The following is a 25,764-nucleotide window of genomic DNA, read 5'->3' on the forward strand; positions in this document are numbered from 1 at the left end:
AAATGTATTAAAGTGAATTTGTGCATGTTTTACAGGTAGCAACAGCAGAGCCTTCAACACCAATAGGCTTTTTTCATGTAAGACATAAAACATTTGACATGGAATGTACTATTAACACCAGACCGAGGGGGGAGAGGCAGCCAAGGACTGATTTCCATTTCAAACTGCATTCTGGCACTTTGTACTCCAGCACTATTGGCGGATCAATATTTAATGCCCGGAGATTCTGGCTCTGCAGGAGTCATGTCAGGGGACCTCTCGAGCCAATCTGCTTGGGTGGAGGAGTGATAATTATTCATGGGCTCCTGCCTCTTGCTCCTTCTCTTGCACAGCCCCACTCTGCTGACTCAGTGCCTTATTCAGTCTTCTCTCCCTCTCTCCACTGCTGTAGCTGGACCCCTTTGCCTTCACCGCCTCTGAGAGCTGCACATCCCACCATGGCTAAAACAGCAATGGGTAAGAAACCACCTCTCTTTTCCTTCAGCCAGTACCACGGCCGCTGTCTCCTAGGTCCTCTACATACAGTAGGTGCTCTTTTCGCTGTCCCGAAAGTTTGGGGGGGAAAAAATCAAGACAACGCTGAACATATTTAATTTCTTTGATCAGGAGGGTGGGTGGAACCAGGGGCTGCTTTAGCGTCCTAATGGAGATCGGATTAATTATAAACCGATGGGTGAGGTCGGTACTTGAGCATAGCATAATGTTGAAACTGCTTTCATTAATTTCAATATGAATATATATGTATTTTATATAGTTTAAAAAAAGAAAAAAAAAAAAAAGGGAAACAAAACGAACGGTGAAGTTATCCCTGCTGTCAATGTGCCTCCCCCCGTCCCCGGCAGCCGGAATCAGCGCTCCCCTCTGTCTCTGAAACCGCGTGGGGAGAAGAAAAGAGGGACGGGGGAGAGGCACCGCCGCCCGAAAGGGTCACGGCCGCCCGGGGGGCTGCAGGCGACGGCCGGGGAGGGCCGGGCCGGGCTGGCGGGGGGCCCGCGGTGCCGGGCGGGGGGGCTGCAGCGGGGCGGGCCCTTCCAGGCGCGCACTGCGGCCGGCCGCGCCCAGCCCAGCCCAGCCCAGCCCGGCGCGGAGGGCTGCGGGAGGGGCGGTGAGAAGATGCTGTCGCTCGGCGTTGCCCCGGCACTGCCCGCACCTGCAGTCTGCCGGGGGGAGGGACATGGGGGCGGCTGAAGTAGGTCACTGCATCACGGAGAGCTGGTGTGCGCTAGCAGTGCCCGCCCTGCTCTCTCTCCCGGGGGGCAGCTGTTATTTGGCGTTTTCCAGCTGCCAGCAGAGCATCCTCACCCCTCCCCGGCAGAGCCGCGCCCTGCCGCCGCGCCGCGCCGCCCCCCGCCCCAGCCCACCCCGCCGGGCCCCGGGGAGCGCCGGGCGGGGCGCGGCAGCTGCTCCCTCCCCGCCCCAGCATCGGCCCCCGGGGGGCTCCTGGGTCATCGAGGAACCCGTGGGCGTCGGGTCGCTGTTGGTCCTGCTGGTCCCGGCAGGAGCGAAGGGCGTTAGCCCGGCACTGGCCCCTTTGTTCGATGGAGACTGCTGGGGAGGGAGAGCGGAAAAATCGCAGTGAGGGTGTGGGGGAGAGAGATAACAGTTTGGGGTTTGTTTGTTGTTTTTTGTTTAGTTGTTTTTGTGTTTTTTTTTTTTCCTGGAGGGGAATGAGGCTCGACCTGCATTTGACGCATTCAAATTCAAGTTTTCACAATCATTCACCATTAATACTGTGCACGCACAAATCCCATAAGAATGAAAGAGCTCCCAACACAATTGTTGCCTTTCCCCAAGAAACAAATCCCATTCAGATTTTCATTCTGTGCAGGCTCTTGTTGCCACTCTTCATCACGTTGCATAAAGTTACGACAAACCCTCCTGGCAGTGCCTGTAATCAATGTATTACACCAGTGCATTTGTTTGAATGCTGATGTTCCACTCCCGAGCAATAATCGGTGTGAACTGAAAACATTTTAACCTGGCCGTGGCACCCCTGGGAACAGCATGAGACAGCTGTAGATGCAAACAGAGGAGGGAAGTGAGGGCTGTGGGAGTCTGGCCAGCCCTGCAGTGCCGAGCACGCGGTCCCCTCCCCACTGCAGCAATCCGGTAATCAGTATTGATAATTTGTAGTCGGTAGGGGACCTATCGCGGCAGAAAGCCCTGTTAGGAATTCTACCACAAGGGAAGAAAGGGCTCCTCAGCCTGTGGTTAATGGTCTCAGCACAAAAATATAAAGATTTCTGCAGCAAGAGAGAGGTCAGGAATCATTAAGTTTGCCCAGAGACTAAGGGACTATATGATGCCAGTTTGTCTAATGATACCTGGTTAACAAGCCACATATACCAACAATAGAAAGCTGTGTAACTACCTAGCTCAAGTTTCTAAAAATACTAATTACAATAGCATTTAATTAAAAAAAAAAAAAGAAAGTTACATTTTTAAAAGCATCTTCCCTCTTTAAACTCACAAAGCTCTAAGGATTCTCCTCACTATTTCCTTAAACCTTATTTTTCCTTGTTATAGTTCTTAGTAGAGAAAATTTGGATCTAGACAGTCTATTATAATAAGCCACTTTATTTCAAGAGTTACTACAAGGTAACAAATTTTCATGTGAAAAAATAGATATTCTCTGTAATACACATTTCCAGTTAGTGCTAAATAAACTACATTTGTCCTGTACTCAAGCTTTACCCAGTAGACCACTGAGAAAACTACAGTGCCTGACTTTTTTTTTCCCTTTTGAGCACCATATTTTGCAAAGTGGCAATAAAGGCTGGATCCTACTTCCACTGGAGCCAGCAAAACATTTCTAATCAGCTTAAGCCAGCCCACTATTATGTTTCTGGCCCTGGTCCAGCAAGGCACTTAAGCAGGTGTCTGAGGGTGAGCATGCAAAATAGTCCTGCTGGCTTTGGACAGAACTCTACATGTAACTCAGGTTAGACAGATACTAAATACCTTGATAAACCTATGTTTATATTTTGCTATAAAAAAAAAAAAAAAAGCAAAATTAGGCCTCATTTTCTCTTAGGTTCAGTAAAATAAGAGGTTTTCAAAGAAAGCTCCTTTGACTTACCTAGGAATTTCAACAGCTGCAAGAACTTCTGGGAGATCAATATGGCCTGAATGCCCATGAGATTCTTCTTTCTGTTTAGTTTATGGAGTATGTGAATGATGCATAGCAGACACACACACACTTTTTTTTATTTATTTTTTTTAAGTGTGTCTTATTTTAAAATTCCATGTAACACAACTGTAGAGAAATTCTAGGGGCTTTTAAACTTCATCCCCCCTTTGATGCCATCTTCTACACCAAATCTGTATTGGATAGAGGAACTCCTTCTTTCTTCATACTCCCAACTGTGCAGGATGTATGTTACATAAATCAGCAGCCTTTGCAGGTGGGATCACTAAAGACCAATCAGGCACGTACCTGGTTTGATAGACTTACTCAGGGTACATACATGGCTGGCAGTGTGAGGTTGAAGCAGTCTGTGGTGCCACTGGAACTAAAAAAGGGTGTTTGAAACCATTATTTCATTGTTTCCTTGTGGTGTTTTGTTTAAAGAATATTTATTAGAACATCTTCAGACAATCATCACAAAGAAACTCTCAGTCCTGATTATAGTTCTTGTTTATTTTATAGGAAGTTGTTTAACAGAGATATGTGGGATATATGTTAATAATGTGTTAAGGAAGTGTTTAAATTCAACTCCTTTTGAAACAGTCAAGAATGCTGTGAGGTGATAAATGGGTAGAATTATGAGGATATGGGAATTCAGGCAGCTCCATGCTGCCTCTTTTGCATATCTCAGTAAGACTGATTAAACTCCTGTAAAAGTGCTTTAGAGTTGTTCTTCTACTTTGTCATTTACATTTTAGTCACGAGCTCAGACATCTATACTTAGCTTGATGGATGCAAGGCCATTGCTAAGTTTGTGTGTTAACTGAGTACTACACTATTGTTTTATCTGGTATGTAAACATACATATGAAGTAATAAATAAGTGTATGGTTGTTGAGTTTAACTGGTTCAATTACTTTAATAACTAGGCCTTTTTTACTGCAAAGGTGTAAGCGTTCTGCCTCTGATTTGCCACTGCACTTAAACAATTGTTTGATCTTTAACAATTGCACACGAGTAGTCATCTGGACATCAGTGGCAATGACAAGCTTCCAGTTAAACAACATATGGCTTAAGTGCCAGGCTGAATTTGAACTGAGCATGCTCTTTTCCATATTATGCAGTTTTTAGCTGAAGGTTTTAACCTTCCCTTTTATAAATAAATGAACACAAATCAGCTCTGAATTATTTTCAGCTGTCAGAAAATAACATTTTTGCATAGGCAAGTAGGAAATTATGTTAATATGAGAGCCAGTGTAGGCAAGAATCAGAAAATAGTGTATTGTGTCATAATGTTATCAGAAATGTGATAACATTATGTGAGACATTATTTTTCCAATTTTTTTTCAGGATCTAGCAGAAGAAACATTTTTCTGAGAACTTTTATTACTGAGCTAATATAAAGTTCATTGCAAGTACACTTCACCAGAGAACTGAAGATTAACACCTATTCACATTCTTTTCTTGGTTTTTGAAGAGTCAGTTACTCTTCCTGCTATTGAGAATTGAGGCAGGAATAATTTTAAAAACAGTCCATATGGCTAAGAATATATTACCTCATAGCAGATTTTTACTTACTCTGTGATGTGTACAGGCAGGAGGATAAAATGTCATCAATTTCATTTTCTTATGGAAGAGATCCCATAACATGCTGAGGAAATAAAAATAAAATTCAGCAGCTTGAACACTTCCAAAATGTTCTCTCACCTCCACCTCCATCACCTCTTTTTCCAAATATAAGCTCTAGTTAGACTAAAGACTTCCCTGTTTAAAAACTTATTTTTGTAGTTCATTCACATCAATTTTGTCAGTTTGAATTTTCTTTAATTTATTATTTAACTCTGGGAATTTATTATTATTTATTTTTATATTTGTACTACAACAGTACATTTCTCTAGATCCTATTTTGCACACTTATTTTTTAGTATAAATACTGTGTAATCTAACCTAATGGTTAGTTTTATGTCAGGTGACATTTATATTCATTTCTTTAGAAAAGGATTCTCCATTTTCAAATTAATAACATTGATTTAAAAACAACTCAGAAGACAGATGAGACACTCATATCCAGCAATATATTTAGATACTGTTTTATCCTTCAAACTAATTAATTCTCATAATTGCCTGCAGTGAGAAGTAGACATTATATAGTCTGAAACACAGAGGTCAGAGGGTTCCCATGATAGGTCAGTCTGGGCAATACTTGATCTCTGAAGCATTTTCATGTATTTCTGATTTAACTACCTCATTTGTTCAGAGTCGAAAGAAGCAAAGAGATGTTCAGCACTCTTGAAAAACATCAAGCCCTGGGTGTCTTTAAGTAGGCATCCTAAAATGGTGTCACACCACATAATTGATATAGGTGGAAAATTAACTTACTAAGAGCTTTGCTAAAGCTGATACAGCAAGAAAGCCACCACTGAAACGTAAGGGACTGAGAGTGGCATTGAGCCTTCTCACAGTGTGCCCTCCCCACAGGCTGTGTATGTATATATATACGTGTGTGTGTGTATATATAGTGCATTTGCCTTTCAATTTAGGTTATCAGGCTTCAAAACTCTTTATCCTGGCACTCTCAGCAGATCTGCCCAATGCTTTCAGGAGGAGTAAATGTCACATCACAAAGCAGCAGCGGTGCTTGCTTACCTCTGCAGTAACTACCCTCAAAAAATCCACTCTCAGTTCTCCCTACGAGTCACCTTTATAAACAAAAACTGTTGCCATCCTCAGGTGGCTTGCAGAGAATGTGTCTTCTTCATCAGTATCCATAAAATGGATGATAGATGAACAGATTTTGCAAATGACTCTTGTGTCACTGCAGCCAATGGAGTACAGCCACTGGCCTCAGTACAACTGGGGGCACAGCCTATGGGGCACAGAAGTTGGCAGCTGATTTGGAGGAATGTCTGATATTCACAGTTCTTTCTAGGTTACACACAACCCTCACGCATTCTGTGGATATAGCCTGAGGTGTTGTTGGTTTTTGTTCAGTTTAACAATATTGTTGATCCCACTTGGAAGTGCGAGTCCCCTCTGTGAAAATCAGCCAGCAGCTCTGCCTGGGACACATACCTCAATCCTGCAAGGTGCTGGGCACCCATGACTGCAGTGCAGGCAGTACCCATTGCCCTAGTTGCTCAGCACTTTTCAAAAGCAGGAAAAATTGCTTTGGAGACCTCAACCCACATGGACCTGCATCCTCAGTTGAAAAAATGGACTGATTCAGAAATGCTGGCTCCTGGGAACTAAATACTTAAGACATCGTGTGTCTGAGAAAAACCAGCATACAAATCTGCTCCAGAATTAATTAATTTTCTCTTCCACTTATTGTGCTTTTCTTTTTCCTGTCTGCTAATACATAATTTAACCAATAAAGTGAATTTCAGCTTTTTCTGCCAGGATGTGCAGTGAAACTGATGCACACTGTCTACACAAAACATTAGACTTTTCTGAATACATATAGAATTATTTTCTTCAAGGTATAGCAGTCAAATCCAATCAGTTCATAAATAAATTATGACTCATGCACTCAATCTAATACACAAAACTTCATGGTTGTAGCAGTTACTGTGTGTGGGGAAATTGTGATCCTTCACATACACAGTCATGAAACAGGGTTGGTAGGGTTTTGTTCACCAGTTTTGCCCTGGGCAGATAGTTTAAGTTTAGAGAGGTGACTGAGGATAGGGTTAATAAAGCTCTAAGGCACCTGTGGTGGCATGCAGGTACGACTGTAACTCCACAGCACGTGGGGAGAGGTCAGTGTCTCTGGCTATGGTCAAGAGTGAATGCACTCAATTCAGAAACCCAGAGGAAAATGCAGGGAGGAATAGGGACACTTCAACCATCCCTTGGGCACTTCAGAGAGAAGCCCTGCTTCAGTCTCTACCTTTGTGGTGGGAGGAAAAGTGGTGGCAATGGGCACACTCCTGCCCCTGAGCCACAGGCTGGCCTTCAAGTGTGGGGCTGGGATCTGGTGTCCCTTGTCCATGCATGTCCTCCCTTCCCAGATAAGACCAGAGCCACTGAGCTGTGTCCGCTTTCCACCCTTCTGTGGGAAGAGCATCGTGTTAGAGAGAGGACAAGACAGCACACAGGAGGGAGGATGACCTCCACCTAGTAACTGGGGACCCCAGGACCATCATTAGATTTTGCATGATATGTCAAAATAGAAACAGTTATGGGAGCAGAAAATAGAACTTGAGTTTCTTTAGGTGGCAGTTAGGACCCTTTGGCCTGAATCCCCTCGTTCCAAAAGAGACTGAACTCAGCTCTGGCATTTCCTAGTCAAAGGTGCTCACTGTAGACAGTTGTCCCAAAGGGCAGAAGTAAGAAGGTCAGCAACGTTTCCCCTCAGCTGCATTTTAAAAGAAACCTTTGGCTGCATTTACATATATGAAGAACCCTATCCTATCTACATGTTCCAGATGCTCTCAGGAAACAGGCTACACAGATTTCTTCAGAGGATTGGATCTGAGTTGGAAAAACACCCCATTCCCAATGTTAGGGGATTAAACATTTCAAGTCTGAGACAACCTTGCTTGTGAAAAAAGCTAACACCCTCCACGGCACACCAATTTGAAGAGCACAAATTGTGTTTTTCTGGATTTTCATGACCTCTCCTCACATGTGTAGAAATTTGCAGGATCCACATTTTGGATTTAGAAACCTGCGGGTTTGGCTTTTTTTTTTCTTAAACATCATTTTAGGCACCTAACTCCTTTAACTGGTTTTGTGGGTTAATCATTTTATGACCTGACTTTCTTTTTGTTAAGATGGGGAAAATCATAGTTGGGATGTGAGGTTCTGTTCCATACTGCATGGAAATGTGTAACTATGCTCCAATATTCTAGAATTTGCAAAAATCCATAGTGATCAGATTCGGAAACAGAGCAACTTAACCTTCTAAAGGTGTATTAGCATTCCGTGCTATTCAGGTAGTTTTTTATAATCCTTAGGGAATTTCTTAGGTAAAAAAAAATTAATTTTGTGGATATTTTATGCTATTGATTGACATAGAGGTTTAAAAATGGACAATTTATCTTAAGCTAAGATATGCTGTACCTGGAGATAGCCAAAGTACCTTTTAATGTTTATGGTTTTTACATTTAAATATATTCACCAGTCACTACGTGATTACATAGCTATAACTCTTGATCTTAATGTTATTTTTTTTATCCTTTCAAAGTTATTGACAATACAAATTGTCCTTTTGGGCTAAGATTTCTCAGATACACATGTTCACATTCATCCTCTGGTTTCCACTGGGATGACTCTTGATGTCATTTTATTGGCAGAGATCCCTGGAGTGACTAATATTATTACAATTATTTTTTCTTTTTGAAAGACTGTAGAGACAACAGCCAGGTCCAAGATGCACAAAATTTTTTTTATCAACACCAGTATATAAAAATGTAGCCAAAATTAAATTTTTTTTTGTTTCCTGGTATTTTGGTACTGCAGATCCTCCTGTTACCTGAATAGAGCTGTAAGAAATGTTGCATGCTCCCAGGAAATTTTTTTACTTAAAATGAATGCATGAATCAATTTCTATAATTTTTAATTTTTATTAGTCTATTAACTATTTTAATATATTTGTTTCTCCATTATTCATGTGAAAAGAAACAGCAATTGGTATCACTCAAGTCACGTTTATGTCACTTGAATATACATTGTTTGTCTCCAGGTACTGGTGTTTATTCAATTTACTATGTAGATAGTAAAAAAACCCTATTTCTAAGCTAATATTTTTCCTGTGCTCAGATATTTTTGGTGCTGTTGAGACTGCAGTCATGGACCTTTCAGTATATGTTGTAGATAGGAATGAAGCCCTTACTCCTGATTTAAAAACTTAAATGTTTGAAATTTGTCAACAAAACACTTGTTCTCAAGGCAAATAACTTCTTGCTGGGAAATGATGTTCTACCTCTAAACACCGTTATTTTCTAAGTAAAATATCAATAATGACTTCTTAAGTAAAGTAAGGTATTTATTTTAAGCTGCATTGGGGGTTCAAGTTACTCCTTTTTGAAGTGCATTCACTTTTTTTTTTTGCAGTGAAAGATCAAGAAGGGAAATATATGACCTAGAGAACCATACTGCATTTCATTAACAATGTAAAGAATTTCACCTTCTTGTGGTGGAAGGCCTGAAAAACAGGATTAAACATGACAGAGGTACTTTCAAGTCCTCTGCAAAATTGTAATTGCTAATTTATGTAGCTTGACAGTGCTATTCTAGAGGTCTCAGTTCTGCTGGCAACCTCATTTCTGCACAAAGATGTGAACAGCACTGTTAAGGGTAAAAAAAAAATTGCAATAGTAAAAATAAAATCAAGACATTTAGACAAGCAAACAGAAGTAATCTACAATATAAAGGCTGCAAATTTATATTTAGTACATTTCTATGTAGTTGTATGGATGGAATTTCCTAGATTAAAACAAAATTAAGAAAAAGTATTCTGGAAACAGAATATTATATCAGATGGACCCCAGTCTGCCCCTGAACTGCTACTCTATTACTATACTCTTTTAATGTCATTTGCATTAGAGGAAGGTCTGAGCTAGCAATCAGGAAGATTTCTGTTTCAGATGACTCTCAACTTTCTTGTGAACAATCTGCTGTCCTAATCAGTTTCCCATCTGCTTCATCCCCACCACCTACTGATTTCCAGTTCAGTCCATTTCCTTGGTACCCTTTCCCTGATTTTCTTAACCCAGTATCATTATCCAGTCAATCCACCCTCATTCTTGGTCAAATTTCAGTTAGAGACAAACTGGCTGTAAAGCTTGGATTTGTATCTCTCAGCGATGGCTTAAGCCTGAAATCCAGTATTTCAGTGACTTCCACAGCCAGGCCTGGACAGACGTTTTTCAAATGAAGAATGATTTCCTGGCACAAAGCACTAGAACCTTTAAAATAAATAAAATAAGCACTTGTTTAGTTTACCACATGCATGAATTTTTCCCTAGTCATCTTCATAGAAATAATGAAATGTTTTCTCCAGGATTCAACAAGAGGCAGCCTTCCAGCTGAGAAAACTGTAGGCCAAATTGTAATTTATCAAAGTGATGTTCAGTGGAAGAAGGACTCCCATATTTTCTAATGCAGTGGGGAAAAAAACCCAGCACAGTATGGGAAATAACAATGGCCGACTGTGGTGTACAGTCAAATGTTTAAGGCTAAGTTGTGCAAAGGCCAGGAACTCCAATCTTGCTAGAATTAGAACCTAAACCTGTGGAAATCTGTGGATGCATTTATAAATCTATGGATGTATTTATAAATCTGTGTTGGTTTACATCTGATGAACCCATTTTTTCACCCTTTAAATCTCCTTAAGTGTCAGCTTAGGAAAGAAATCTCTTTTTAATAGTTTGAAAAGTCATGTAAAAGCCAGCTACACTAATAAAGGAGAATTTGATTATACAGGCAAAGAGATTTTTTTTTCTTATACAGGAAAAAGAATTTGATTATACAACAAAAGAGACAGAACAGTCTATTACAAGTTGACATTTGGATATATCCAGCTCCTGCTACTTTAAGAACATACTAAAAATCAAATGGACAAGCCAGTCCTAGAAGTTTGATGAGTCTGTTAGAAAGAGCAGGCTGAGCAACACAGAAGTTCTGGTTTGCTGTTAATGACAGACTGTTGATGCTGGTGCACAGTGCCCTGAAAATCTCACTATTGCAAGTGAAAATCTTTTTTTTATTATTCTAAATGAGCCAAGCGCCCTCACACCACCAATCAGTGGAGCATCTCTGCAGGGATCAACTACTCATGTGGTTAATTTAGTAGCAGAGCAGTGTCTCTGAATTCATCAAGATCTTCTTCTAAGTGGAGGTCAGTTTTGCAGAAAAATAGAGAGACAGGGAGACAGGCAGATAGACAGCTGCAGAGGGATAAATTGACAGAGCAAAGGTGCTCTAGAAATCTTCAGTAATATTTCAGAATAGGAAAAAAAATGAAAAACAGTATAAAAGAGTGAAGGAGAAGAGAAAGATGAAAAAGAGAGGTGAGTCATGAAAGACCTAATTGGGAGTAGTCATATTACTGAGAGTCCATATAAATTCTTATAGTGTAGACATTTATGCATTAATGTCACATCTTCAAAAATCCATTTATTTCTATTATGCAAATCAGAGCAAAGCTACTTAAAACACAGGTCATTTCCTGTGACCAGTGGTTCTTGTTCTAGTTTTATTTTAGCATGAATTATAACAAAAGTATCCCAGCAGTAAATGTTCTCCCTCAGCCAATTTAATCAATTCTGAATAATACAAGAAGTTCTTTGCATCGTCAGCATGGTTTCCAAGAAGAGGTTGTAATTTTTTATCTCTCTTTTTTTTTCTTAATAATTTTATGTATCTTCTGGTTAGCATACTCAGTAATATTTATAATCTATGCCCAACCATGATAAGTTTTAGCAATATCCTGTTGAGTGGTATCATTATTTTTGTAATGGAGGCAGTCAGATGTTTGCATATATGCATAAAGACGTGGCAGGATACAATAGTAGAAGTATAAATCTGGTAATTAGTAGTAATAGCTGCTTAGATCATTTAGGTAAAGGTCATGTAGAAAAATCTGAAAGCCACAGAGTTACAGATGTCTGTCATCTGAAAAAGTTTAATTCTGTCATTTCATTGATCTTTCCTTCAAATAGTTGTAAGCAGCTAGTTTATTGTCCTTTAGGCCACCCCTTTGCCCAAGTAAACAAACCAGGCCGTCTCCAACTACCCTTCGCAAGCCACCTGCCTCTGGTCTCTCACCTTCCTGGTAGCCCTCCACTGGACTTTCACCTGTTCCTCCATGTCCCTTTTAAACTGGGGGACCCAAAACTGGATACAGTACCTCAGGTGCAGCTGCACATCACCAGATGTCTCCAAGCAATGGTGAACACAACCTCCCCTCCTGCTGGTTCACACACACCTTTGCTTCCTTTCTCAGTTCTTCCAAATTTGGACCCTTAAAAAGGAAGGTAGAATGAATGGGGGGGGGAGGAACAAACAAACAAACAACAACAACAAAACAAACAAAAACCAAACCAAACCAAAACACACACAAAAAAACAAACAAAACAAAAAAAAAAGGAAAATAAACCCCCCACACAAAAAAACCTGCACCAAAAAACAACCTCTTCCTTGTGAGACTTTTGGAGCCAACCTACACATGCCAAATTTATCCCTATAAGTTTATTTTTTAACAAAGTCCCTGCCCCAGTATCCATTCCTATTTTGGTACCTAGACTTCATCCTTCAGGATTGACAGTTATAGGTTTAGGTAGCCATGCACTGAAACATCATCTGAAACCTCACTCAGGTATTTTTACTTTCTTTTGGACTGTATAGAAGACTAAGAGAAAATTATCCTATGTCTTTCAATGCTGCAAAAATAGATTTTCATACTAGCCCTAGTTTCTAGATTTGGTGACCTGCCAAAAGATTCTTTTCCTAGTCATTCTACTACCCACTTGTTAGGAGATAACGCCAAATGAGAAGATGAGTTTTGCAGAACCTGCTTTGTATCAACATGGTTGATGAGGGAGTTGCTGTCCTTTTTGCTTACTCTGTAGAGTGCTTTCATAGTCCTTCAAAAACTAAAAACATTATTTTTGGACTAGAGGATTTCTCCAAGGATAAACACACCTTTGACAGGCTTCCTACATAGGGAGACTTTTTTAAATTAGGGACTACATTTCTTTAAAACCAGAAATTCAATCCTTTGTAATATGTTTTAATAAAAATAAATACAGCCCCTTGCTCCTACATATACCCCATGGAGTAGACTCAAATTTGTATAAAGACATTTGCATTTATAGTGTCTTTGTTATGAAAAAAGGGAATTAAGCCATACAGTATAAAGCATCATAATAACACAGTTCCTGCTATCCCACCTCCTTGGGTTTAAAGCAGAATCTTCCACAAATACAAGTTATGTTGACAGGCAGACTCTAAAATCAAATATTTTTACCCAGAAACTCAAAAGTCATTTACTAGGAGCTTGTTTGGTTCTGCCATTTGAATTTAAAATACTATTGTTAATTAACACAATATAATGTGTGTGCCATTGTATTATTGCAAGAATAGGAACTCTTCCTGTGTAACTAATCTCCTTACATATATCATTTGCAATTGTGTACAGAAAGCAAACTAATGCCTTTATTCAAAATGATGAGACATCCTTATTTTAAGATGTCTCACAAAATTAAAATTCCATTCAAAAACCCTGAAGTAAATTGAATTTTTCAGACTGTCTCCTTTCATTGTCTTTTTCATTTTGACATTTAGTCGGTAGTCATGGCAGCCAGCAAGAGTGATTGTGTAGCATAAAGATGCAGTTACACGTATTTGGCTTTGGGCTAAGTACATTAAATACATGTCAATTGTTCAAAATCAACCAATAAAGTTACATAAATAAAGATTTACATATATACAAACACACATTTTTATGTAAATGCATATATGTCTAAACTAACTAACAGATTATTCTGTTTGATATTCAGACACTATAAAATGGGGTTTCTTGTCTATATGAAATCATTAGTTTGAGGGGTACTGTTCACAACCCTCACAGCAGCATATTTTCTCTAAAATGGATTCTCCTGATATTTATGGTGTGAAAATAATTTCAATATGTTCTGCACTCAGTGAAATGACTCAGCAAGCAAGGAATGCATTTAATCACTGGAATATAAAGATCAGTAGCCCAACCTCACCAAAAATTAAAACTGCATTTATGTCCTATATTATAAAGACAAATTTCTATTTAGCTGATTGTCCACATTCTTTTTTCTTTTTAATAAAGAAAAAAAAAGCAACTTGCAATTTATTTTACTTATTATTTTCTGAGCCTCAAGTTACCACTAACGAGTATATGACTTCATCAGCTCAAATCACAATTTTGAAAATACTGGAAGACATCAAAGGTATCTGCACTTTGGAATGGCATAGGATGAGTATTAATGAACGTTGTGGTTACAACTCCTATATGAGTTCTAAAAAAAAGTCACATATCAGATTTACAGTTCTGTGCATATCTGAGCCCAGAAAAATGGCAAGAACTGGCTTGTCTGTTAATGGAAACTGGTGGTGTAGCAATCCCTCTCTGTTCCCTCAGGTGAGGTACTCCAAAACAGATGAGACTCCCTGAATGATGAAAGCAGAAAACACTGGATTTTTTACCCATTCGTTCTTAATTACTTGCTCTACCTGAACCATATTGTTCCATTTCTTTCCTTGATGATCAGTGGCTCACTTTTGGAACATGTGGGTAGTTCTGTTAATATTTGTTTTCTGGAGAAGCTCAGTATGAACAATTTGACTGTAACATCAGTTCAGAGATGAGGGGAAGGATTTCATAACATAATTGAAATAATATCACTACAAGTCCAGAAAGGATCTGCTGTGACCAGATGAAAAGAGACCGTAGCAGAACTCTTATTTCCATTATGAAGGCTGGCAATATGCAAGATTATGCCATTACTCCCTAGGCGTGACAAAATACAGATGCCACAGAATAAAATGACACCCAGTGTCAGTGGTGATGCATGACCAGGTGATGCAAGACCACGAAGAGTTTGCCAAGCCTCCATAAAAGGATAAGGGTGATGCAAAATTAAGTCAGTTGAAGCCTCTGAAAAATTACCATCAGGAAAAATTGAATAAATTTCACCATTCCAAAAACACGTGGCTGAGGGTGAGATTCAGATAAATAAAAGTTACACTGGCAGCCAGCTCTCTCACACCCTGCTCTAGTAACCCAGTCTTACTGTGCTAGAACAGAATCCAGAGCATGATTCATACCTCAGGAAGATGCTGTTTGATCATAGTAGGCTGCATGACTAAACCATTGCCGTTCTATTTCATTGTATTTGATTTGCATCCTCACTCAAGGAGCTGTTTCACCAGCCAGAACCCATATTGCCTGCAGCACTCGCAAAGAGGCAGCCTGTACCAACAGAGGTGTCACTTATATAGAATTCAGGAGAACTCTCTTACCCAAGAAGCTTTTTTATGAACAAGTCTATGACCTGAGGCAGATTTTTTTCACTTCTGGGTTATTTTTTTCCCAGAATCCCTTGCCTGTCTTTCTCATTTAGACCATAAGCTCTTTGGCATAGGGTGTTTGCATCTGACAAGTTTGCACAGAAAGTAGTGCAGATCTCAGCTGAGCCTCTGCATGTTCCCCTAATGCCATGGCGAGATGACCCTAAGAGCGTACTGGGAGACAGCAGCTATCTCTGATGGCCTAGCCCTGGGTGTTCTGCTGCGTGCTCTGCATGATGCTCTAGAGGAGATCAGTGTGCTCAACACAGGGACTTGAAATTTTACTTCCCACCAGTACTCAGTTCAGCAGCAACATGCTGCTGTTGTGGTGGCTGATGCCTGCATGCCAGGGTTGTTGAGGAACACGGGGCTGCTTGCAGGCTTGGCAGCTTCCAATCTGTAATTCAGTTCTCCCCACCCCAAACTTAGAAAGACACTGAAGAAGTTCCAACTCCTTTGCAAGTCCTTCCCTGGTTCTTCAGCTGCCAGCATGGCCCCAGAACCACCCCAAGCACCACAGATTTGCATGCAGGAAAAAGCATGGCTCAGGGAGCTCCTAAGCACTGCCTGGCCACTTCTGAGGGAAGGATCATCAATCTGAGGTTGTCCTGTTGCAGGAAACTCCTGAAGCAAACTCCACTAGGCTGCTCTTATGGCAGGCTAGTACAGTTCATAGCCAAATCCCAGAAATGCTAAGACAAGATAACCCATGTACAGCAAAACTGGGGTGATTGGGTTGAGGAGAGTCTCTGAAAAGTCTTCTGCTTCCCTGGCCTTCAGACATGAGCATCAGGACTCCTTGAAACTTTTCTTTTTAGCATGAATGGAGATTAAGATCTTGGTTCAGTGCTGCTTACCACAAGAGATCTTCAAAGCCATGTTAGTGAAAACTTTGCAGTGAAATATCTGGCTTTTTAAGTCGTTTTATATGTACCCTGTCTCAGAAATAAAAGAATTTAATGGCTTTGTGTGCTGGTAAAAGGGTATGTCACAATCCTTCAGGCATATGATGCAAAGGAAATAGATCATATACTAAATCATGGGAAGCAAATTCACCCATTCAAAAACTTCAGAGCTCAAGGTTTTGTTTCTTAAATCGTTCATGTAAGACTCTAAGTGATACCTCAGGGGAAAGGGATTTTTCTTGAGAACTGGAAAATTAGTGATAGCATCAGACCCAGAATGATACATGCAGAATCCTTACTACTACAGTAACAGGAGTACTAAACTAAAGGTAAAACAGATTTTTCTGTAAGATATGACAGAGCCAAGCTTGCTGCAATGCCAATCAGAAGAAGCTGTTTGCTCCATGTGCGGGTACGTAACAAAACAAACAATGGTTCTCAAGCAGGTAAGATGAGCCAAATAGGGAGGATTATTTCCTCCTGGTGCTGCTGCTACAGCCTACTCCCTTTTTCCATACAGTTCACATTCAGGAAAATCTCTTTGGTTGACGTCATCCCATAGCTCAATTTCCACAGTCTTTTTTGCTTCTACAGAATACAGGAGACAGCAGATAGCACTATGGTTACTGGTTGGGGCTGCCTTAAAAATTTTCAAACTGTTGATGTTCACATAACTTTCACACTTACATGATAATCGGGAACTAACTGTGTTTATGGTGGCCTATTATGAAGGTAGGCATAAGTTCAGCACCTTAAATATCAACATCCTGCCAAACCATCTGAAGAACAGGGTTTGAACTTCTCACTGCACAAAAATTAAACAGTTACGTTCAGTTAACCAGCAGAAAATAAAACTGTCTTAGGTATACTATAACCTTTAAGTTCATTCCTCACTCTTTGTCCTCCCCATTGTCTTCAAAGTCTGTTTTAGTAACTCACGTCCTTTCCTACACAAAGAGCTCTATGGGGAGAAAATTTAGGGAAAACAGATGGGGTGTGGAAGTACAGAGGGAAATATGGGGGGAAGCCTTGATAAATTGTAAAGGCAAAGCAGACCTTAAAGAAGGTCTTCTCCCCTTGGGAAAAAAAAGATCTCTGGAATTTTTGTTTTCACGTTGGCTGAAGTCCTCTGAAGTTCAAGTTAATTTCAGGAGGGCCACAGTCCTCTGTGTTAGCACTGGGTCCTTTGCCTTTCCCTCAGTCCCAGAGGACTTTCAGAACTGAACTGCCAAGGGCTTCCTCATGCCAGTGTGATGCAAGAGGATGGCTCAGAAGAGAGTGCAACATCTGCCTCTTCCACTGCTACAGACATTTCTGCAGAGCTGAGGAATGAGAAGCTAACCCGTGGCCTTCTTGTTTGTTCTTCCCATGTTTCCACCAGCATGCAGTGTGGTGAGGCTGTCAGGGCCCCGAGGCTCTGCACAGGTACATGTCTGTTGTATTCCTTCCACGCTAGGAGGTAATGTGTGTGTTTTCATTTCAGTAAACAGAAAGCACAAAGTGACTATGGCAAAGCCTCTACATCACTCTTTGTTTTGAGTACCCATGACAAGGTTTTTATATTTTTCCAAATTCAAAAAACCCCTTCCATCGAAATCTCATTTTGACAATGCAATTGCATCAGCTCAAAAAAAATAGCCCCATTAACTCATGTCACAGATGACTGTAACAGTTAGGGTTCAGTAAATGGGTTTTTTTATTGTTTCAGCAATGAAAATTACATACAATGAAATAATACAAAATAGTAACTTTACATCATAACATTCTGACATCAGAAAATAAACATTTGACTCTAACGACACACATTAAGTAAAAATCACAGACATGGCACCTGGAATTTTTAGTCATACTTGTGCCACTCTGCAATCCATGTTTACATTTGTTTTTATCTGTGCACCATAGATACAAGAAAATCATTAATGGACAGTCGTTGCATAAGCAAACAGCTGCTTGTGTATTCCATGGGATGGGTTTAACAAAAATCAGTGTTAGTTATAAATAAGATTTACACTTTTCTCTCTGCCTTCACATGTTAAAAATAGTCTTGTTTATGAATAATGGTCTCTGCTGTGACACAGCAATCTGTCTGAGCTGTGCTTTTGCCAAGGAACAAAATGTGACCCAAATTGCCCATGGCACATCAGTCAGGACAGATTTTCATTTTACAGTATAAACTGTAAAAAATTCCTTCTAGCTACTGGATAATGGATGAGAACAGACAGGATGGGTTTAGTAGTGTTTTCCTTAACCTTCCTATTTCTCCCCGCAGTAAATAAGGGGTTGCTGACTTTTAATGGCAGCCGTAGCTTCACTCCTTAGGCAAGTGAGCTGCAGGACTGGCCATGCGCTGCTTTTCTGTCATCGGTGGAGGAATGTGGAATGTGTCTGAATAAACATTATTTGAGATCAGTAGAGCACTTTCAAAGAGGATCATCAGAACACCCCAGTTGACCATGCTTTGGTTCACACTTCAGAGAGATCTTGAAGCACAAACTGGTTTACTTGATAGGTAATGAAACTGGAAGGTGTGTACTAGCAGTACATCTGGTAGGCCCCGGGCCCTAATGGTTGTCCAGGTCATGAGGCCAGATTAGTCTGAAGAAAAGATCCCCAAAATTATACAGAATGGGTATGAAATCCTTAGAATTGCATCCCCCCAGAGATCCAATCTTGCTGTGCTTCCCTTCTTGCTCAAGCAGATGTGCTCTGGCTGATGTGAAGATCTTACCTGGATCAGGAAGTAAAGAGCCCAAAATGGAATAGCATGGATGTTCACCCAACACAGAGAGTAATTTCACAGAGTCTAAATGTAGCTCTTAAATATAATACCTGATGTTTGAGAAAAGGAGTTTGGCTTAAAACAATAATATTAAGGTACATTTGGGACTTGTTAAAAAAAAAAAAAACCCAAACACATGTTCTTGAATTTCAGAGGTATTTGGGTTTACCCTTCTCTGAAGCTGTCAAAGCTTTTAGGGGCATTTGATAGTATTTCTAAGGTTTTCTCTGCAACTCTGAATATGAGGAATTTATTTTAAAAAAGCAGATGAGGTGTTTTTTTTTTTAACAAAAATCAATATTCTTCTCTTCCCAGCTTTAACGTTTTTAATGCACATAAACATTTAGATCTTGCTGCATATAACTAAAAAGATTCTGTTGCCATCTTCTGCCAACATTGTTCTTTCCTAGCAATTTCCCTATCAAAGCTTTTGTAATGTTACGATTACCATAATTTACTTTCCTTCATTTAGCTTGCACAGTTAATGGAATGATATGTACCCTACATGACTGCACAAGGACATATATAATTAGCAAGCCAGTTGAAACACATTTGGAAAATAAACTTCCTTGCAATCACTGCGTGTCTTCAATGGTTTTTAAAAGCTCCACTACAAGTCAGGTAATTTTTGTGCCTATTTCAGTTTACACGAGAACTCCTGTGCACAGCTGCCGTGCTGTTGGCTGTCTGGTCTGTGCATGCTGCTTGCTTTTTGAGAGAACAGACTTCCATGGCTAAAACACTAAACACTCGGGATTTGGGAAAGTACAGTTACCTTCCAGGTTAAACTGTGTGACAGGGACCAGCCACTTTAATCAGATGACTAACCAGGCTAACATTACTGCTTTCAGGTCTTTATGGGTATTTTAAGGAAATGTTTAAGGAAAGGACAGCTGAGCAAAGCAGAGCTCCTGCTACTCAATACTGCCAAGTAAGCCTGATGGAGGGGGATATGTCATGATGATGCTGGTGTTGGACACCAGAGGAGATGCGTAGGTCCTCATTTCGTTTGATGCCCTCAACCCTTAAGTTTACAACAGGAAAAGCAGTGTTTGCCAGCATGGCAGGTTGTTTGCTTCCCAGAATTGCAGCAGCCTCCAGACTCTCTTTGGGTATCCAAGCCAAGTTCCAGTTATAGTTGAAGGACTCTATAGGGCAAATGAAGACTAAATCAATACCATGAAAAAAAGAAAATGTAATTCTTGTAAAGTATGGAAAGTCATCCTGATTCTGTAAGTGGTCAGAATTAAATAAGACAGCGATTTTACCAGTGGGTTTTCAGTGCAGCTATTGCACTGAAGGAAAGAGAGCTGAGCATGTTGTTATCTTTCTCCAGCTGTGTTTTGCAGATGGCAAGCTGGGAGAACAAACACCTTTTCCTAATAATTTTAAATGCTGTTAGAAACCAAAACAAATTTAATGTCAAGCAAAGATAAAAAATAATAACAAAGGCCCCAAAAGGCAAAATTCATAGGATCTTGCTTCATATGCCTCTTTTTACAAAGACATTTCCAGGTATACATTTTGGCAGTGACTCGGCAGATCTTGTACAAGCACATGTAGCTTTCAACTTGTGTTGTCAATGGCCATGTCTGTAACACTCAACCCAGTTTCCATTTTCTCTGTGTTTAGCAACCTGCCAGGGTCTGCTGTGCATTCACTCCACGACCTTACTGCTGAAAAGGATGCAATTCCAGTGGTGTGGGCAGCTGGCTGGGCAAGCCCTCCTCAAAGGGCAGTTTGGGCAACCACACCTGAGTGCTTGTTGGATGGAGGCCTAAGTGAACAATTAATTTTGTTTGACAACACACATCAGTTGGACATTATTTTCTCTTCAGAGGATTTTTGAGTTATTCCTTGCAAGCTGGTACTTAGCTTTTAAGCCAAAGTCTTGTCAAGCCCAAGCTTCCTTGACAGCCTAAGTTCCCACGAAACAAAATATTCAGTATGCTCTTGACCTGAGATGCTGGCTTTTACCAATGTTTACTGAAAAGCTAAATGTCCTTTAGGTGGGTTATTCAAGGTACATGATTAGAGGCCCCCATGCAAAGCTTAATTAGATTAACTAATCATTTACTGACACCTAGAAATCCATTCCTGAACTATGGCTCTTTCAAATACCACAATAGTGAGCAGCATCCAAAGGCTGTCAAGACCTCTTCAACCTCAGGACCCTTTCTGAGTAGGAAAACCAAATTCAAACCCCATAAGAGCATTCATTAGAAAGGCTGATTGACAATTTCATGTTTATCCACAGTTTGAAGATCAAAGGACTGTCTGATTTTAATTTAGCAACATCAAGGGTTCATTTGGTCTAATCTGTTAAGTACAGTACTTTCAGTCACACGTATTTTAAGCCATGTTTTCACATGCTGGCAGCAAATGAGTGTCTGCTTCTGTAGATATGATATTGATAGTAGCAGGGATTTTTGTGTGCCAAGATGAATTCTGATCACCCTCCCCTTTATATATATGCATTATGCAGTGTAGGCAATGACTAGGGTAAAGCTCTAGGACTCAGGAGATCTGGGCTCTAGTCTGGGCTCTGTCACTGACTCACCAAGTGACCAAGTACAAGGCTCTTTTTCTACTTAAAATCACTTAGAAAGGGTGAACGCAGAACACTGCATAATGATTAGGTGTTGGTATCACCATTTCTAGACCAGGGATGCCTCAGTTCACCGCTAGGGCCTACCAGTATTACAAAGTCAGTAAAGATAATATGAAGGTGAACTACAAGGGTATTTATCACATCAGCTGATGTACACTAGACCTCAGTGTGAAAACAACATATTTTGGCCAGTAAGTGGTGAAGGAAAAGCTTTGTTTCAAGTAGTTACTCATATTAAGGACATTATGGAAGGGATTTGATAAATGTATCCTCATTTCTGGTTTTATTTTTAATTATCTGGGTGACATTTTCATTTGTAACAGATAATGTCTTCAGCATCTGCCTGTGGCAATACATGGGCAGTGTTTCAGAGCTGTTCTCAATTGCATTTGGATACGTCAGAGAATTTGTAAGAGCTTCATTCTCTCTCCACCTGCCAGGAAAGAGTGGAGTCATGGCATTCTTCCAATACTAAATACATTTCCTGGTAGCCAGATTCACTTTCTATAAACCAGAGAGGACTGTCTGAATTACACCCAAGGGTGAGGTCATGTAGGAGATGGGGTGCTGTCTCTGCAGTACTCACCATCAAATGTGTGATTTGAGAAAGGTTCAATGTTGAGAAGAAATAGTTGAAAGTAAATATTCTAGAGAAATGTGCCAGATGAGTGATAGAGCAGGTTTGCTGATCCCCAGCCTGTCATCTCAGCTAGAAATTCACTAAGGAGCAGCTGGGGAAGTAAAGCATGCTAACAAGATTTCTCTTTTCAGCTTACAAGGAAAAGATGAAGGAGCTGTCCATGCTCTCTCTGATCTGCTCCTGTTTTTACCCGGAACCTCGCAACATGAACATCTATAAATATGATGGTGAGTGACGTTTTCTGTAAATCATCCAGATCATTCTACAGGTCAGATAATGTTCTAGTGCTGGGAAATGACTCAGTTCACCTCACAGTCCACAGTGTTAGTCAGTGAATGTTTTGCTGATTGAATCTTTTATTTACTAGTTTGGCCTATTACTTTCTACTGATTGTAGATAATGCTGGATATTGTTCCTAATAGCAGCTAACTAAACTTTTAAAGCTATCCATCTCATACTGAGCTGTACTTTCCCTGCTCCCCACTTGAGAATCATGGCTCTTCATAGCTGACATAATTCCCAAAGAAATGAAGAAACGATGAAAGCGTGGCTTAAAAAATTAATCAGCTTGGGCACTGCTCACAGGGGGTGTGAAATGACACAGAACCCCAATAAGCCTCAAATATTGCTGTAAATTTTTATCTTTATGACATTAAGGTACAATTAAACTATTACACATGAAATGTAATGTACTCCTGAGAACAGTTTTCAGCCCATAATCTGCCATTGCATTTAAAATGCCCAGGGCAAAGATGCTAAATCTTTTGTCTGTGCTTCTGATCTCTCCTCAATCCTGCTGGCCTATTGAAGGACTTACCATTTCCCACTTTATTGTGCAGACATGGAAGTGAAACAAATCAACAAACGTGCCTCAGGCCAGGCCTTTGAACTGATCCTAAAGCCGCCATCTCCGGTCTCAGAAGCACCACGGACTTTAGCTTCTCCAAAGAAGAAAGAACTCTCTCTTGAGGAGATCCAGAAAAAGCTGGAGGCTGCAGAGGAGAGGAGAAAGGTATCTTTCCTTAAAAAAATACCAGTAATTAGATGTGACAGTGTACAGGATAACAACCAAGTTTCCTGTCCATTTGTACGTTTTCCGTTGACATCACTGACTCACAGTGATGTGATGTCCATGCAGGCCTGCATGGACAAAAATTATTAACATGTTTAAAGAAATGAGTGTATTTTGTTTCAGCAGCTTGCAAACAAGCCTCACTGGTTTTGATGCTGGGGAGGTATGTGTCACATATTACAGACAGCTTCAGAGAGGAGCCCAGGTAGGCTCAAATACACATGTGTATACTGTGTGAGCATAAGTTAAGTGGTTCGTTCAGGACACCTATAATAGTTGCTGAAAACCAGTGCAATTCTTCTGGTGTCTGAGTTTAAGAGATGGATGTGCAATTCAATCTACTACTGTCTCAGCTACCAGACCTTGATTCCTTGTAGTGCCTGTGAGAATTTCTCACAAGGCCTGCCTGAGGCAGCTAAAATGTCTTATTTATGCAGTATGGAGGAACATCAGCCCTGAATAAAGCATGTTCTGGATCATTCACACACACTTGAATGAAGGCCCTAGCATAGCACAGCTACTAAGAAGCATTTCTAGCAGTCTCAGTAGTGCTGGAAGTTGGCCTTGTAGGGTTTTCCACAGACTAAGTCTTCCCTTCTTTATGATCTTACCCATAAAGGTAAAGTCCTGTTTCATAATCAGTGAGTTTGTCACATAGTGTTTGGAAGAGTTGCTGCACCTTCTTCACAAAGTTGGCACAGATGCAGCAGGAAGTCCCAACTAACTGTTTATTTGGCTTTCATCGTTACTGATGTATTGAAGAGATCTTCATTTGCTCTAGGTCAGAGCTAGATCAGGTTGCTTTTTCTTTTTCCAAAGAGAAAAAAACAAATTCCAGATCAACTAAGCCAGAGGATGACAGGCAAAGCCACTGAGACTCACCATAGCCAGCCTGAATTGCCAGTCTGGAAATTATCTGTATCCTATATGATCCCAGCATTTGTGCTGTGTTGCACCATTTCAGGAAAGTCAAAACTGGCTGCAATGACCACAGAAAATTCAAGATTGGCAATATATTGTCCTAGTTAATTCATGTTTCCTTTTGCTGTTGCACAAAAGGAGAGCCACAGAAGCCTTAGGAGCCATAGAAGGACTTTCTGTGTCCTTCAGCCAGGAGATCAATGCAGTTTTGAGGCAAATCAGCTTGCACCAGTTAAATAGGAGTTAGAAACCTCTTCCACCTGCCTTCAGAGTCCCTGGTAGAAGGTATCTGAAAGTGAAACAAGCTTATATGTCTCTAAGTCTTTCATTTGTCTTTTAAAAAATGTGATTTGTTACTAAAACTGATTTTTACAGAACTTTCCCCAATATGGACAAAGATGAGTACAGAAGTCCAGGAACAGCAGCTACGCTACAGATAGCACATGGATCAGATCCAAGAAAAGCAGCTTCATTCTCCTTTCACTCCTGTCAGACCAGATTAGGGTTGCTGCCAAGAAACTACACTGGTGTAGGGTTTGATGTGTTTCTGCTGGAGCCAGTAGATCTGGATTATTGACAGGTCCTTAAAACCTGGCCCTCAGCTTTGATTTGCAGTGAAACTTGGCTATTCTGGACCTCGCTAATTTGAACAATTCATCTAGATGAGCACTGCAGTGTTGCCATTTTTGCCATTTCTGCTGGCTTGCTTGCAAAGACTGTGGTTCTGATCCACACTCATTAGCACTATTGCTTCTTTTGCAGAAATACTTCTGCCAAAGTATTCAATTCGGTAAAAGGACATGATTGTGTATGAAAGGGTATGCATTTGGACTAGCACCTGCTGAAAAGTATGAGCTCTTACACACCCAAGCAATGATATGCCCCGAAAACTCAAATGTGTGGAGTTCCTGTGCCGAGTACAAATGCTCAAGTAAAGATATGGACGCAGAGTTAAATGGCAGCAATTAAAAAGCCTGATATTATGCATATACTTGGTGATAAATATAAAGTGAACTTTCCAGATATTTCATTCCATTGGTTTCATTACTGTTCATTTCTTCCAAAAAGAAAAACTCATTATGCAATAGACTGGTAATCAGTGATAGCAATACAGACACCTACCATTTGTTCCCCTTTTTTGAATTAATTTTGAATGAACATTAATTTTGACATTAATTTTGAATGAACATATAACTGAGTTATTTTAATAGACAAGATCCTTCACACTAGCACTGCAGCAGAAATTGCTGGGAAAGGAACAAAGAACAGAACAAAAAGCTTCTTTACATCACTGTTTAAATCCCTGGTGCTCTCACATCTCAACTATTGGCTTCATTCTTGGCCTCAAAACGAGTATAGTGCAGAGAAGGATAAAAAAGCAATTAGAGGAACAGAAAATCTTCCATAAGAAGATAAATTAAATAGTCCACTTTTCAGCTTGGAAAGAGACAACAGATAAGAGAGAAGTCTACAAAGTCATGAATGGTAATGACAAGATGAATAAGAACAATTATATTCTGTTTCACACAATCTAAAGGGGAAGAAACACCCAAGGAAATCATCAGACAGCAATTTCAAAAAGGAATCACCTTTTCATGTACTGTTTATTCAAGGTATATTTGTTATCACAGACTGTTCAGAGATTATTAAAATATTTAGTTC

At 40.1% G+C, this 25,764-nt stretch overlaps 1 protein-coding gene across 2 annotated transcripts in view; it reads left to right on the plus strand.

The window, feature by feature from the left end:
* Nucleotides 1-206: 206 nt before the first annotated feature.
* Nucleotides 207-25,764, plus strand: part of STMN2 (stathmin 2) — a 37,916-nt gene continuing 12,358 nt past the window's right edge. The window contains exons 1-3 of one of the 2 annotated variants that reach the window (XM_027893074.1): nt 207-456; nt 22,241-22,336; nt 22,949-23,121. In XM_027893074.1, coding sequence (XP_027748875.1) covers nt 438-456; nt 22,241-22,336; nt 22,949-23,121 — 288 coding nt within the window. In that variant the 5' untranslated portion in view covers nt 207-437. Of the gene's footprint in view, nt 457-8,754; nt 8,761-22,240; nt 22,337-22,948; nt 23,122-25,764 lie in introns of those variants that run through there. The other variant, XM_027893075.1, reaches the window with a different exon arrangement.

Source organism: Empidonax traillii, unplaced genomic scaffold (genome assembly GCF_003031625.1).
Source record: "Empidonax traillii isolate 1590-97213 ecotype Southwest subspecies unplaced genomic scaffold, ASM303162v1 scaffold378:size984864, whole genome shotgun sequence".
In the NCBI taxonomy this organism is placed as follows: Eukaryota; Metazoa; Chordata; class Aves; order Passeriformes; family Tyrannidae; genus Empidonax; species Empidonax traillii.